Raw genomic sequence first — 16,499 nt, 5'->3', positions numbered from 1 at the left:
TAAAATTACTCTAAATTCATTTTTGTTTCTTCTTTCATCAATTAGTTATTTAGGAATATTTGATTTCCACGTATCTGTTAATTTTGCAAAATTTTTGTCACTGATTTCTAATTTCAGTCTATGTGGCTTGAGAATACACTTTGTATTGTCTATCATTTTAAATTCTTATACGTTTGTTGTATGGCCTAACACATGGTCTGTCCTTCTGGCCCATGGGTTGGACATGACTTTTGTAGCAAAAAAACTTTTTTTTTTTAAATTAAATTCTTTTATTGGTACATTGTAGGTATACAACACAATTACACTTCTCATTGGGAATTGTACCTTTACATGATGCATCTTGGTTCTTATTTTTTCCCCATTCCTAGCCCTCCCTTCATGCCCTCCACCCTTCCCTATTTACAAAGACTTTATTTCCATTTTTTCCATTTCTCATCATTTTTTCCTCTCCCTTTTTTTCCTTTCCCCTGCCCCTCCCCCTCCCCCTACCCCTTTGGACCTTTTATTCCTATTTTACATTATCGATTATTCATTCTAATCAATGGTACATTTTAGATATACAATATAATGCCATTCATCATTGGAAATTTGCACCTTTACATAGTCTCTCTTGGTTCTTATTTTTCACCCTTGCCCAGCCCTCCCTTCAACCCCTCCATTCCTCCCTATTTACAAAGATTTTGTTCCTATTTTTCCATTTTCTCATATTAATCCCATCCCTTCTATCCTTTCCCTTAGCCCTCCCACTTCCTTCCCCTTTGCCCCTTTTCTTCCTATTTCACATTAACTATTGTACATTTAGTCCTTATTTACACTTTCAGTTTCTCACATCAGAAAAACTATTTAGTATTTATTCATGTGTGTCCTATTTATTTCACTTCAGAGTATCACCTCAATGTGCATCCACTTAGCTATAAATGTTTCTAATTTCTCCTTTTTATGACCGAGTAGTACTCCATTTTATTTAAAAAACCACATTTTCTTTATCCAGTCTCCAGTTGATGGGCATTTGGGCTGTTTCCAAGTTTTAGCTATTACAAACTGTGCTGCTATGAACATGGGTGCACATATATCACTGTGGTATGATTCTTTTAATTTTGGGGGGAAGATCCCCAGCAGTGGAATAGCTGGGTCAAATGGGACTTTCAGTCCTAGTTCTTTGAGGTATCTCCATACTGATTTCCGCAGTGGTTGCACCAGTCTACACTCCCACCAGCAGTGGAGCAGGGTTCCTCTTTCCCCACAGCCCCGCCAGCATTTGTTATTGGTGGATTTCTTGATAGCAGCCATTCTTTCTGGAGTGAGGTGGAATCTCAGCGTTGTTTTCATTTGCATCTCTCAAATGACCAGTGATGTTGAACATTTTTTCATGTATTTATTTGCTATTTCTACTTCCTTGTCTGAGAAATGTCTGTTCATTTCAGATGCCCATTTTCAGATTGGGTCTTTAAATTTGGGAGGTCTGATCTTTTTAAGTTCTTTCTAGATTCGAGATAGTAGACCTTTGTCTGAGGAAGAGCAGGTGAAGATTTTTTCCCGCATTGTGGGTTGTCTCTTCACACTGCTGGTGGTTTCTCTTGCTGTGCAGAAGCCTTTTAATAAGAAGAGATCCCACTTGTGGATTGTTTGTGCTAGTTCATGGGCAACTGAGGTTTTGTTCATAAAATCTTTTCCTACACCGATGTCTTCAAGGGTTCTACCTAACCTCTGTTCCAACTGGTTCAGAGTTTCTATTTTAATATTTAGATCTTTAATCCATTTTGATTTTAGTTTAGTGCATGGTGAGAGATATAGGTCTAGTTTTAATCTTTGGCAAGTTGAAGCCCAATTTTTCCAGCACCATTTATTAAAGAGGCTATCTTTCCTCCAGTGAGGGTGTTTGGCTCCTTTATCAAAGATGAGATGCGTAAGTGTGTCTGGCGTTGTTTCTGCATCTTCTAATCTGTTCCACTGGTCCTCAGCTCTGTTTCTTTGCCAGTACCATGCTGTTTTTATCACAGTAGCTTTGTAGTATAGTTGCAGGTTGGGGATTGTGATACCCCCTGCCATGTCTCTGTTACCTAGAATTGCTTTTGCTATTCTGGGTCTCTTCTTGTTCCAAATGAATTTTTGGATTGTTTTCTCAAGGTCCAGGAAGTATGCTGCTGGGATCTCAATTGGAATTGCATTAAATCTATATAGCAGTTTTGGAAGTGTGGCCATTTTCACTATATTAATCCTTCCTACCCAGGAGCAGGGGATGTCTGTCCATTTTCTGATATCATCTTCAGTCTCTCTTTTCAGAGTGCCATAGTTTTCAGAGAAGAGGTCTTTGATTTCTTTTGTTAGGTTGATTCCTAGGTATTTCAGTTTTTTGGATGCTATTGTGAAAGGAATTATTTGCCCTATTTCTCTCTCAGTGAATCTCATTTGTGTAGAGGAAAGCTATTGATTTTTGTGTGTTGACCTTGTAACCAGCTACTTGACTGAATTTGGTTATGAAGTCTAGAAGACTTTTGGGGGAGTTCTTGGGGTCTTCTATATAGAGTATCATGTCATCTGCAAATAATGACAATTTGACTTCTTCATTTCCTATCTTTATTCCTTTTATTTCTTTCTCTTGTCTAATTGCCGTGGCTAATGTTTCCAGAACTATATTGAACAAGAGTGGTGATAGTGGACATCCTTGTCTTGTTCCTGATTTTAGTGTGAAGGATTTCAGTTTTTGACCATTTAGTATGATATTGGCTGTTGGTTTTTCATAGATGGCTTCTATCAGTTTGAGGTAGAGACCGTCTATTCCAATTTTTTGTAAGGTTTTTATCATAAATGCATGCTGGAATTTGTCAAATGCTTTTTCTGCGTCTATGGAAATAATCATATGGTTTGCAAAAAAACTTTTTAAAGGGTTTTGTTACTTATATATGTTAGCTGTATCATACATTTTATATTGTATACATGGCCCAAAATAATGCTGGTATTCATTGTGGCCGGTGTGTCTGACCCACAGGCTGGAGGTTGAACACACTTGTGTGGATTGTTCCACAAAGACTTGGGATGAATGGACATTTTTCTTGTTTTCTTGTGTAATTTTTGGTTGTAGTCATCTGAAGATGTGTGTTAGGTCTAGTTGGTTCATTGTATTATTCAGGTCTTTTATTTCCTTGTCAATCAACCCAGCTGTTCTATCCATCGTTGAAAGAGAGGAGTTGAAATGTCTCACTATTATTGTTGAATTGTGTATTTTTCCCTCCATTTCTGCTGCTATATTCTGGGGCTGTTTTGCTAGATGCATACACATTTATGATTGTTACAGCCTCCTGGCAGATTGACTCTTTTAAGGGATGTTATAAAATGCTTCTCTTTGTCTTCAGTAATTTTTGTTTTGTTTTAAAGTCTATTGTCTGTGTGATATTAGTATAGCGACTCTAGCTTTCTTATGGTTTATATGAAGTATTTTTTCATCCTTTCAATATATTTATCTTTTAGTGTAAAATATCTCCATAAATAACATGTAGCTGAATCTTTTTAAAAGTCCTAACATTCATTGCCTTTTGATTTAATTATTTAATCCACTTGCTTTTAATGTTTATATTGATATTGTTGGAGTTGTTTGCTGTTTTACTTTTTTTCTATATATCTCATGTCTCTTGTTTTTCTGTTCTTCCTTTACTACTTTGGCATTAAGTTGTTATTTTCTAATTTACCATTATAATTTTGGTAATGATTTTTCAGTGTTTTTTTGAGGTATTTCCTTAGTGGCTGCTCTGGGATTTACTGTCCACATCTTAGCATCACAGCAGCTTAGATGTGCACCAAGTTTGTTCTCATGGAGTGAAGAAACATCAGCCCTATGGAGCTCTATTCTTTCTGCCTTCCCGTGGTACTGTCCATATATATATCACATCTATAATTGTTACTGACCCAAAAGCCGGTAGTTAAAACTATCCCTTTACATAATTTTGTGCATCTAAAAGAAACTATGAAATGGAAGGAGCACAAGTCTGTAACTACAGCTTTTGCTATATTTACCCTCCTATTCTTTATTGCTGGGTCTTTTCATTTGTTCCTGTGGATCTGGCTACTGTCCAGCATCAGCTTGCTTATCTCTTACATCGTTGTCTTCACAGTCCCGCTTAGTACCATTATTGGCCAATACCATTATTGGTATGTTCTGGGCCCTGAAATCCCCTATATATATGTTGTTTTGCATGATTGGTTTTAAAGTCAGTTAAGAAAAGAAACATGCATTTCAGCTGTCTTTTATAATTCTCTAATTTCCTTTGCAGCTGTTGTTTTTTGTGTGGGTTGGAATTCCTGTGCGGAGTCCCTGGCTTTCAGTCTGAAGATCTCTCCTTGTCATTTCTCATAAGGCAGATCTGCTAGTGACAAATTCTTTTGGTTTTTTGTTTGTTTTTGTACCAGGAATTGAACTTGGGGCCTTTGGCTTGTGAAGCAGGTGGCGGAACCACTGAGCTAAATCCCGAGCCCAATTCTTTTAGTTTGTGATTATTATCTTTATTTTACTTTCAATTTTGAAAGGTAACTTTATTGGTATAAGCTTATAGGTTTTGGTTTATCGGTTTTTTCATTCTTGGTTTAAAGGTCTTTCTGGGGTTGGTTGGGTCTTTTGAATGTTATCCTCCAGCCTGCGGCCTACATTGTTCTGATAAGAAACCAGCCCTTAGCCCTTTGGGGTTCCTTATAAGTGATGAGCCTGTTTTAACTCTTGCTCCTTTAGAGATTTTTTTTCCCTAACTCTTTGGCTTTAAGTGTTTCATTTAAAGAACATGTTCTCTACCAATGAGCTACCCCCCAGCCCATCCACATTACTCAAGGTGTGGTTTACTGCTCCTGTCAGCTTAGGGTCTTTGGGAAGGATTGCTTCTGAGGAAGGTTCTAAGATCCCTTGATCTCAGAAGGCTTCTTCCCTTTCATCCTGTGTCCCCATTTCTCTCTGGCACACTCACTAGTCTCCAGGTTGGCCAGCGCTCCTAATGATGACCAGTCTCCTTTGAGGTGACTTTTACCATGTGACAGTCAACTGTGTCTGTCTGCAACCTCTGTGTGCTTATCTTACATGGGTCTCATTGAGCATCCTGAATTAACATCAGTTGCTTCGTATCTTCTAATAACTTTAGGAAGTTTTGACCCATCATTGCTTTGAAGATTTCTCTACTGCCTTCTGTCTCTTCTTTCTCTGGTTCTCCCATTAGACCTATGTCGGGGTACTCGGTGCTGTCCCACATTTCTCTGTGTCTCTAGTCATTTACTTCCCTCTTTTTTCTTCATATTACATAATTTCTATCGATCTGTCTTCAAGTTTGTCAGTCCTTTCTCTTACAAGTTCAAATTAACTCTTGAGCTTTCTAATGAATTTTCAACTCAGTTATTTTAGTATTCATTTTAAGAATTTCTATTCATTCTTTTCTCCATTTTCTCTTTATTGCCTTCTCCATTTGATGTGGCATTGTTATCAAATATTCTTTTACTTCTTCAATCAGTGTTTGCTTTTTTTCTTTGAACATATTTATAATGGTCATTTGGACAGTTCTTTGGTAAATCTGACATCTGTCTGCCCTCATAGGTAATTTCTTCTCCCTGCTGTTTTGCTGGCATACAGGCCACATTTTCCTGTTTCTTTTCATGTCTCGCAGTGTTGGAAAGTGGACATTTTAGTTCCTGTGTTACAGATACTCTGGGTACTGCTCCCTCACCCTGGAGTTCATTATAATTTACTTATTTGTTTCTTTGGGAACTGGCTTATTATATATGTAGTACACACACACACACACACACACACACACACACACACACCCCTAAATACCCAACACCCAAAGTTAAAGGAGGAAAGGTTTCAGTTCATAATTGGCTGGCTCCAAGACAGGGTGGCACGGCAGAGGAGCATTGCAAAGGAGAAACAGTTCATGGCAGGCAGAAGACAGCAAAAGCAAGCAAGCAACCAGTGGTGACAATAGCAGTATGGCTAAAAGCCCCCAACAGTAGCTATGGCACCACCTCAACATTAGACTGCCTTGAAATTTCTTCTGCAAGATTCATTAATCTGCCACCCTTAATTTCAGTCCAGGTAGTCTCTGGACACAAGCAAAATGCAGACATATGCCAAGACATAACATCCACACATTGTCTGGAGTCCAACAGCCAAGCAGTCCTTCTTCCCAGCAGAAACCTCCTCAGCCTGGTCTTTGCTGCAGCATTTCTGTGCACATTCTGGTCTTCTGAGCTCTGACCAGAATCTCCCATTAAGCCTGAGGTGCTCCAGCTCTACTTTTTCAGCCAGCATCTCCGAACCTTTTCAAACTCTTCCCATAAGCCAGGCTCCAAGGTTCCCAAACCACATAGTCAGGTACAGTCACAGAAATGACCCTACATCTCTGGTACCAAATTCTGTCTTACTTTTTTCATTGCTGAGACAAAATACTCAACACATTCAAGTTAAAGGAGGAAAGGTTTATTTAGCTCACAGTTTGTAGAGGTTTCAGTTCATGGTCACCTGGCTCCAGGGCAAGGTGACATGGCAGATAGGCATTGCAGAGGAGAAACAGTCCATGGCAAGCAGAAGGTACAAAGCAACAAAGTAGCAAAGAAGCAAGTCCAAGTGACCTTAGCAGCCTCTTTCTGCCCCTTTTATATTCTCTCCAGGCCACCAGGCTTAGGGCAGTGCCAAACCTATCAGTGGACTGATTTAGTAATCATCCACCCTTGATCCCAGCACCACACACCCTAGATCCAGCCACCTCTGAAAAAGCCCCACCTATGACCATGTGAAACTTTGGGGGACATCTAGACACAGCCATAATATCACACTTCAGAGGATGACAGCATGGCATGCCCACGGTCACCCTAGGATGACAGTGGCTTGCGGGACTTTGTCCCTCTCCTTTACCACACAACCACTAAGGTTCGCTCATTGAGGGCCATTGCTCTGCTTTCTTCAGTGCTACCTGGAGACACAAGTTCCTCCGCAAACTGCCAGGCACAGCCAGGAGCCTTTGAATGAACAGCTCCTGTGAAGACGTTGGAGTTAGTTGAGACCCCAGCAGGGTTCCTCCCATTGCTTCTCTCCCCAGTTGTCTTCGGCAAGTGTGCCTCCCCTCAGGGCGGAATCTTAGGGCTGAGCAGAGATGCTGGGGCAGGGACAATGCTTGCTTCTCTCCCATGCCGCCTGCACTTGGAGCTATGCCCTCGGTGCATAGAGGCAGCAGCCTCATGGTCCTCGGACATCCCATCTGGGAACAGGACCCCATCTCTGAGCCAGAGACGGCGCAGCTGAGCCCCTGGTGTTCACACAGGCAGTGTGCCCAAGGTAGACCCTGCATCCGGGAGCCTTCAGTTCTGAGCCATGCTTGCCTGGGGCCAAGTCTGAGCGGCAGGAAGGGGTGGGCAGGGAGGATGAGAAAGCCTGGCATTGTGGGCCTCCCAGGAAGACAGTCCCCAGCCTGGGAACCGAACAGTGCAGGAGCCTCTGAGGGAATGGCCAGCAAGGAGGGCAGTCTCTCCCCTGCTGAGCCAGAAGGAGGGGGCAGACGGGTACTGTTTCTGGTACGGCAGATTCTTGTACTTCCTCTGCATTTCAGATGTGTGTGAATAAACGTCTCTTCATTCACTGTGTGTGATCAGAACACGGCCTGAGTTCTCTAGAGGAGTGGCTGTGTTAGGATTGTCACGAGTCCTCCTGAGGGTTGGGCTGCAGACCTTGTCATGCTGTCGTGCAGAAACTTCAGCTGCCATTTGATGTGCAGCAATGGGGCTATGTGAGGCCAGACCTTCTGATCTTCTGAGAGAAAACAGAAATCTAGCTGGGTGTGAAGCAGCCCTCCAAGCTGGGGTCTGGTGTGTGTGAGAAGCAGCGTGAGGAGCCCACACACTGCCACTGCTGGGGATGCCCTGTAAAACTTTTATTTCCTTTTGAGTCGGGGGTCTCACTGGGTCTCCCAGCTGGTCAGGCAGCCTTCCTGCCTCAGTCTCTTGAGTAGCCAGGATTACTGATGTGTGCCACTGCCCTGGCTCTGCAGCATTTTTATTCCTTTTGTGAAAGAAGTAATTCCCCAGCTGTTCTGCCAGTACCATGTGAGGGATGGGCCTTGTCAAGCCCTTGGTATTAAAAGGAAAACCTCAATCTTAAGTAACTCCGAGTGCCAGAAATATGCCTTGTCTTGCTGTCCCGGAGATTAATAACAACATCTGTGTTATCTAGTAGAGGAGTGCAGGTTAGGAGAGGTGTGGATGTTGCCCGTGACACCTCATTGACGTCATACGGGACAACCTAAGTAAGCCCCGAGGGCAGCCTGTGTCCAGGGAGAGACTCTTGTCCAGGCCTAGGAGTCAGTGACGGACTGGACTGCCTCTGTGGGTAGTGAGGACTCCGTCTCTGGAGGCATTCAAGAAGCCAGGACACTTGTCTGGAAGTGTCTCACCGTGACACTTGTCATGGTGAGATTCCAGCACCAGAATCAAGCTTCCCCAGGAGGGCTTTGAGCCCCTGTGCAGTCCAAAAATGCTACCCTTCCAGATCACCTCTGCAGTTCCGATGAAGACAAATTCCAGTGCCCCCCTGTCACACATGACCCAGTAGAGCTGTCACAGTTTGGCCCCTGTCCTGTGGCCAGGTTGCTGGCCCATCCACATTGCATTGCTTTTGTGGGCTCTTGTTGAGTGGGACAGAGAGCCCCAGACAAGTGTGACACCAGGACCAGGCTGGCATTGTACTCTGGGAGTTGACACCTGTGACCCAGGCCCCTGAGAACTGCTCCTGACCCAGCAGGTCCCATGCAGCACCCTGACTGGTCTCTACTTCCTCCTGTCCAGGGCTTGGGGCAGAGTCCCCAAACTCCAGGTGCAAATCTCCCATAAACCACAGGAGGGATTTTAAACAGTGTTGATAATCTGTGATGGGTCTGGGTCCCCGCAGCTCCTTCAGAGAGCTGCTTCTGAAGGACACATTCACACATTCCTTTGGCATTTTCCAGCTGCTAATTAGCAGCATTCTCATTTCCCTTAATCACAGAGACAAGAAAGCCCACAACCGTTCCTCACTCAGGTCCTAGAAAATGCTTCCTTCTTCCTCATTGATACACATTCGGGATACAAGAATGGCTCCTGAGTGTGCGCCGGCTGCTTCCTGGCATGTCTCTGCAAGACAAGTGTGCATGGCACACAAGGCTCTGGTGGCGGTCTTTATGCCCACACAATGCACCGGGCTGTGCAGGGCTATGATTAGTTAGGCTCGCAAGGGTGCCTTTATTTCATTTTTGGCTGGCTGACATAGAGGGGTGTTTACCTGATTTAAACTTAGGGCTTATTTCTTCTCAACAATTCCTTACATTTCAAAATAAGTGCTCTGAGCGGAGCCTGCATCACTGTAAGAGCAAGGGGAAGGAAGAGGCCTGCTGCGCTGAGCATTTCACACTTCCAGTCAGTGCATTGATTCAGCAAGGCTCCTGTGCCTGCCAGGTGCCAGGGCTACAGCAGTGACAAAGCTGGGACTCCATTCTGGTCCTGCGAAGTGTAGCGTCACGGTGTGCCTGTAGCCTGTGGTGCACGTCCCCCGCCCCATCCTCAAGCAGCCCCCAGAGCTGGCCCCCTTGGTGTCTTGATCTTTGTCCAAGCTCCATCATTCCCTGCAGGATGGGAAGGCGGGAACCCTGGGCACAGGTCTGACCCTCTTGCATGCAGACCTCGACCACCACACAACGTTGCTGAGGCCACTGGAGGAAATGGAAGCTGACAGTCAGAAATATTGATAGGCTCCTCGGTCCTCTCCCGAGCACCCCTGTCAGGAGACAAGTCTGCAGTGTGATCAGAGCCCAGGGAAGGGGGGAGTCGAGAGGACACAGGCACTCCTGTGGGCCTGGCAAGTGCCTGCAGACGTTGCGGGTTCTTAATGAGCATAATGCATTCGCTGTCTCTCAGCCGATGACAGGACTCCCCCTTGGGCTCAGTTACTGCTGATGTTCTCAGGTGGCACCTTCAACACTTAGAAATCAGAACTCATTCTCAGCTTGGGCTGCTCAGCCTCCTTTCCCTCCTGAGCATCCTGTCATGAAGTGCCTGGGTCACAGACAGATGCTGGGAGGAGTGGGGCAGTGTGGGCCACTTGTGCAGTCTGGTCAGATGCAGTGCGGGTGCCACTTGGCCACCAGCTCACAGCGATGCCCCTGCCTCCCCGCACACAGCTTCTGTCTCCCCAGTGACCTGAGCCCCCACTGAAAGCACGGTGACAGGCTGGCAAGAGCGACGTGCGTCAGAGTGTGGAGCAGGCCAGGCCCTCCCTCGAGGACAGCGTGATGCCTTCCCCCGCTTCTGTCATCCAGAGGCCGGCAAGGCATCCATCCTCCGGGAAATGAAGTGGAAGAAGAATTGATTTCCCCACCATCATTTTATGGCTTTGTTTAAAGCATGTAAAATGGTCCCTTTGAAGGTGTGGGGGGAGCCTTTGCCCGCGTTCTCCTGCGTGGGTCTGGTGGTGGTGGGCACACTGTAATTTCCTCGCCTTGTGAAGGACGTGCTGGCTCCTGACAGCAGCAAGTTCTGCATGAGTATCGGATCAGGGCTTCACACTGTGTTCTTAAAGAAAGCTCTGCTCCTCCCCGTAATTTTGCAGTAGGCTTTCTCGGGGGGGAAATGTAGTAGTTGTTCCCAGCAAACCCAGGCACCCAGTGGCTCCCTGACCACTCCTTGGCCTGTATTTAATACCAAGCCTGTTGGGGTGGCAACAGCTCAAATCCCATCCCTGTCATTTTGGAGCATAAACATGACTCCCACCCCGGAACCTTGATTGATCTACTTGAAGCCATTGTATGAAATGACCCAGGCATGCCCTGTCTGTGTGACTGTACCCTTGAGCTCAGCTATACTGGCTGTTGGCAGCTGGGCTCCGCTTGCCAGTCCTGCATGCCCCCAGCTCCCTGTGGGCTTGGGCCTTGCTCAATGTGGCCGTTTCCTGCTGACTCCTCTTTCTCCTCCCTTACCTGGAAGTTCCGTTCTGGTTGCTGGAGGCACCCAGCCCTGTTTCCCCAGAAAGGGAAGAGTGTGGAAGAGGAAGACCCAGACTGAGAGCTAGGCTGCCTGCACTTGGTCCCCAGCACCACCCCTTCAAATCTGGCCTCGGTTTCCCCAACTGTACATCAAAGGGATTGGATGAGGGTGTGTGGTCTTTGCAGAACTTCTTGTAGAATTTCCAAGTTTTAATTAACTAAGCTAGTTTTGCTGTCTGCAATACACCCAGCCTGACTGAAGCAGCATCAGGTTTCTGTACTTTGTCAGAATTCCTCAAAGCTGTGACCCTTTATCTAATCAAGGCACATGCCCAGAGACTGGGCTGTGCCAGACACCTGGCTCCCTCCTGAGGCTGCCATGGGCTGAGGACAGCCTGGAGGGGAAGGATAAGCTGAAGAGATGCCTGCATCCGGACTGAATTACAAATGGTGATGAACCACTAGGAGGGTAAGGGAAACCAGCTCCTGAGGGCTAAATTGGACCCAGAAATAAGCCTGGGGAAAGAAGAGTCTGAAAACTACCTTTTTCAGTTCTAGGGATAGACCCAGGGCCTTGTTCCTGCTAGGCAAGTGCTCTACCACTGAGCTGCACCCCCACTCCGAAGTCCTAGATCTTTGGGGTAGACTGTAAGGCCCTGAGGCAGGCAGGAGGAGCTCTATGGCTTCGAGGATGGGAGAGAAGGCCAGTGCGGCTGGAACTTGAGGGTATGGGGCAGTGTGCTTCGTGGTGAGACTGGAGCAGTAGGCTATACCCTGCCTGTGCAGGCTCTGGGCTGAGCACGGGCAGCCACTGAAGGGCTTAACCAGGATGTGATGCAGTCTCAGTTAGTTGTCTCCTTTGGGTCCGAATCCTGATGGATTTTTACGGGTTCCTGATTCTGAAATTCTAACTTTGCAGATAATAATAATAACTGTGCCTACTGTATGCCTCACCCTCCTTCCCTGCATTCATTCTCCCTCCCCAAATATGAGATCATAAACCGCAAGCAGCAGCAGCATGTCAAGATGTGAGACAGCCTGCCGTGCTCACTCACCCATGGGCATCGTGACTTGTTGCTGCTTGCCCAGCCTGGAACACCACCCAGTTGAAATGCGTGCCCAAGCAATATGACAAGTTGCAGCAAGCCCGTGTTCAGTACATAAACACTGAACGTGCAAATGCCCATTTTCTTCTTTCTGTAAAATGTATAGTTAGATAAATGCTCTCTCTGTGTTTATATTCCCAGCTCATCCTAGCTGACCAGAGGTGGGTAGAGCCCCATTTGGGTTAGGATTTTCCGTGTCTACCACTTCCAAATGCTGGCCTGGTGGTCCCTGGCCAGTGGCTCCCGTGAGGAAGGCACTGTTCCAGGCCCCCTGGGCAGAGAGGGGTCCTGCAGCTCCATGACCAAGCTTCTCCTACCTCCAAGGTGCACCCTTTGCTCCCGGGCTCCGTGACTGTCATGATCCACGACTTGTGCCTGGCCTTCTCATCCCCAGCAAAGGCTGTCATTCACGTGTCTGACATTCAGGAGCTGTACGTCCGCGTGGTTGACAAGGTTAGTGGAAGCTTCCTGATGCAGTCCTTCTGACGACCCATAGAAACTAGAAAAGCCATACGGCTGTGACCCCGTTATCCTCATGCCTCTTGCTGTTTCCCCTGTACTCCGTGTGGGGGCTGCAGAGTTGCTTTCAATGTTATATTTCCTCATCCCAGTTGACATCGTAAGATTTGGCAATAAATCCCACTCCAGGTTGGCTCCACATCATCCTTGACATGGGAATTCGTGTTCTCTAGCTCAGGACGGTGACTCAGCAGCCTGGCACACACCTTGCTGGGCAAGAATTTTCTCCTCAGAATAGAAGATTTGGATCCTCTGGAATTTCAGTAGCAAGTGAATAAAACTCGCCAATTCCAAGTGCTCTTGCAAAATGGATAAATAGTAGACCTAGGTTTTTCTTTCTTGTAAACGGGATTTTTATGACTCCAGATATCAGAGACAAGTGAGGCCAGGCTCCCAGAGCACTGTTGTCAAGTTCCTGTTTTACCAAGCAGATACAGCAGCTGGTCGGTAGTGAATAGGGGAACGTTCTTGTGGCTTGGACTCCAGCTACAGTGTATTACTAGCTCAGAAGTGAATATTCTCTTACCTAGTTTCAAATATTCCCCCAGTCATCCTTATACCTGCTGCTTACTAGAATTCTGTTTTCCTTAAGCCTTCCTGGTCCTCATTTGCTGAAGTTGTTACTGCTCATATTTTGCGCCACCAGGTGTGAGCCGTTGGGAAGTGAGCACATATTGAGCTCTGTTGTATGCCTGCTGCTGTTCCAAGTCTACCTTATCTCCCTAATTAGATTCTTAGTCCGATAAGAGTAGACAGTGGAATTTGTGCTTCTCAGTGTCCTCGGTATACAGCAAGCACTTAATTGCTTTTCCTTTGTTGGTTGGCTGAGTCCAGAGATCATTCTGGGCAACAACCCAGTTCTCAGGTCCCTGGGTTTGGGGTCAGCAAAGCTGTCATAGAGTCATGGGTGTCACAGGTTGGAGAACTGGTCCTTCAAAGAAAGGCCACCCCAGCCTCTGTCCCTCGTGTCACAGGTGGAGATTGGGAAGACAGTCAAGGCGCACGTCCGCGTGCTGGACTCTTACAAGAAACCTTTTCTGGCCAAGTACTTCGCCTTCATGGACTTGAAGCTCCAGGCAGCCTCTCAGATTGTCACGCTAGTGTGAGTCCCACCAGGGTCAGGGAGGACACCTCGGGGACAGCGCAGGCTCTGGCTCTACTTCTCCCAAGGAGGGATCCCAGCACTCCCCTCCGTTTCAGGGCCCTGGATGAAGCCCTCGATGACTATACAGCCGAGTTCCTCCTGCATGGCGTGGCCATTGGCCAGACCAGCCTGACTGCCAGTGTGACCGATAAGGCTGGACAGAGGGTCAGCTCAGCCCCACAGCAGATCGAGGTAAACATGTCCTTTCCCTCCCGATGGGGGATGGCATGTCTTTGTGATGGGCCAGGAGTGTTAGCCGCAGTTCTGGAAGCCACCACCAAGAGCCTGTGTGCTGCCTGACCTCACAGCAGTCACAGTGTCTGAGAGGCAGCACTGGTAGACTGGTAGAACCCACACGAGGGGGCTGGGTGACTTTCGAGTCCCTCTGTGACACAGGGGTGTGGTTTGTCCCATGGCAAGGGCATAGGCAGGGACTGTTCCCAGGGAACTGTGGCCAAGTGGGGCTGCCAGGTACATGTTGGGTCTCGTGGGAGAACCCAGCCATCTGTTCCACTCCTTAGGCCAGGCACTTGGAGGGCACTGGGCACCAGCCATGAGGTCTATGCAAGCAGAAGGGGCTGGAAAGCCAAGTCCTGGTGCAGACAGCCTCTCCATGAGGCGAGCTCTGAGGGCCCCGCGTGGTATCCATGTGTGATGGGAGCCTGTCTTGTGTCATTTGTTAGGTTTTCACAGAGGCCAAGGCAACCAGAGCCAGGAAACGCTGCCTGAGTGCATCCATTAGCGGGAGCCTTAGACTGGCTCCTTCCAGCCTCTGCCGTGGGCCTGGACCACACTTGCTGGCTGGCTGTTATTAATCCGTGCTCCAAAGCTGGCGGAGGCGGTTGTGTCTCCAGATGGAAGTGCACCTTCCTCTCCTGTGCGGAGGAATTCATTTCCTCCTATAAATAGCACAGCCTGCGAAACTAATCCTCGAGCACACAGCAGCCTCTCTGCCACCTCACCCGGGCACTCACCAGCAGCACTTCTCACACCAAGCAGGACTTTTGAGGGACCCCCAAGGAGGGCATGGGGTTTTGCCCTGCTGCAGCGCTGAGACACTCAAGTGCCTGTCCATTCCGGCTGCTCCCCCTTCCCTTGTCAGAAAAGTTTGGAAGCACTGAAGTAGGGCACTGTTGAAAGGCATTTCATTTCAGTAGAAGTTTGGAGATATTTAGTGACAGAAGCAACATTCGAAAGGAGTTGGGAAACTCTTGAATGTGAGAGAATCATAAAGCTGGACACGCATCAGCATGTCCCCAAGCACTTGTAAGGGCCACCTCTGGCTCCTGGCATCTGACTTGGGCCAGAGAACTCGTTCCTAGCAAGTCCCCAGCAATGGCGGTGCTACTGGCTACAGACCACGCTTGGAGAAAATGCTTAGGGTGACGTCTCTGATGAATTAAAAGTCCTGGTTTCCATGGAGTTTCGTGTCTGGTGCAGTAAGGCCCAGTTACAAATAGCAGAACATGCCCCAGAGAGCCCAGAGCGTTGGCTGACAGGGTGGGGTGCAGGCCACTCCAGAAGTAGCTCAGGAGCAATCCCCAAACCCCTTGCCTGCCGTCCAGAGGAACGCTGGGTGTGCAATATACATGGCAGGCACCAACTTGAGCCCTCAGCCCGTCCTGTCTCCACCCCAGGTCTTCCCTCCATTCCGGTTGATACCCAGGAAAGTGACGCTGATTATTGGGGCTGTGATGCAGGTAGGTGCTCAGGGGCCTTGTCCTGTCCACCTCACCCCCACCCGGGGCCAGGCCCCAACGGTGCAGCCTCCAGGGACCTGTCCTGGCCTGATGACGGCTGGGTGGAGATGGACGAGGGTGATGACAGTCACCTCTGCTTCTCACCCTCAGATCACCTCAGAGGGTGGCCCCCAGCCCCAGTCCAACATCCTCTTCTCCATCAGCAACGAGAGCATTGCGGCTGTGGCTGGCACTGGGCTGGTGCGCGGGCTCTCTGTTGGCAACGGCACTGTGTCAGGAGTTGTACAGGCGGTGGATGCAGAGACCGGCAAGGTCATCATCATCTCTCAGGTATCAGATTTGCCACTGGGGATTGGCCCCCTCCAACCCTGCCTTGGGATGGGCACCTCTGCGGTGGGCACCCTGGGTCCTAGGCAGCCAGTGTCAATGTGGCCAGAGGTGCAGCAGGTGTGGAAGCCCTGGTTTGGAGCTCTGGCCCCTGAGGACTCCCCTGCTCTTGGGTCTGCAGTCTCCCTGCCTGCTTCCCTGGCCGGCTGAAAGCAGCCCGAGCTTGTTCCATCCCAGGCTGGGTCTCCCCATGTCCTCCAGCTGCTCCATACAGGACACAGCCTTCAGGTCCCCCACCCCAGGAGTTCCCAGGTGGCAGCTGTGGCACTGGCAGATGCTTTACATTCACCTCCCTGTCCTCACAGCACCTTGCCATCCACTCTGCCCATGAGTTACCTAAGAAACCAGCCTGTAGCCCATGGCCACCGAGGTGCAGCCTTGGGACAGCATCAGAGCACTGGGCCCTTGGCACTTTCTTTTCCATCGTGGCTCGAGTGTCCCACTCAGGTCACAATGAAGGGACACTGTGGAGGAGCCACACCATGTGTGGGACAGTGTGCCGAAGCCAGAGGTGTGCCTGCTCAGTGTGGATAACTGGAAACCATGGCTTTTTCCAACCTGGGTTTGTATTTCAGGGGGAAAAAGAAAACCTGAGTCATCCACAAGTGTCTTTTTCTCCCCTGGAGGCTAAGTTGCCTCCAGCCTCTTTGCCAGTGTGGGGACATTT

The 16,499-nt window shown here is 48.0% G+C and overlaps 1 protein-coding gene across 2 annotated transcripts in view; it reads left to right on the top strand.

Moving 5' to 3' along the window:
* The window catches only part of Nup210 (nucleoporin 210), a 100,059-nt gene that overhangs the window by 61,702 nt on the left and 21,858 nt on the right, over positions 1-16,499 (top strand). For both annotated transcript variants that reach the window (XM_021240398.2, XM_004859991.4), the window contains exons 21-25: positions 12,407-12,535; positions 13,576-13,703; positions 13,802-13,937; positions 15,383-15,445; positions 15,596-15,775. In XM_021240398.2, the coding sequence (XP_021096057.2) occupies positions 12,407-12,535; positions 13,576-13,703; positions 13,802-13,937; positions 15,383-15,445; positions 15,596-15,775 (636 nt within the window). The remainder of the gene's footprint in view (positions 1-12,406; positions 12,536-13,575; positions 13,704-13,801; positions 13,938-15,382; positions 15,446-15,595; positions 15,776-16,499) is intronic.

This window comes from Heterocephalus glaber, unplaced genomic scaffold (assembly GCF_053883595.1).
Source record: "Heterocephalus glaber isolate CG9 unplaced genomic scaffold, H.glaber_assembly_v1.0 deba00000768, whole genome shotgun sequence".
In the NCBI taxonomy this organism is placed as follows: domain Eukaryota; kingdom Metazoa; phylum Chordata; class Mammalia; order Rodentia; family Bathyergidae; genus Heterocephalus; species Heterocephalus glaber.
Note: the sequence above shows the minus strand (reverse complement) of the source record. Positions and strands in the feature narration are given on the sequence as shown.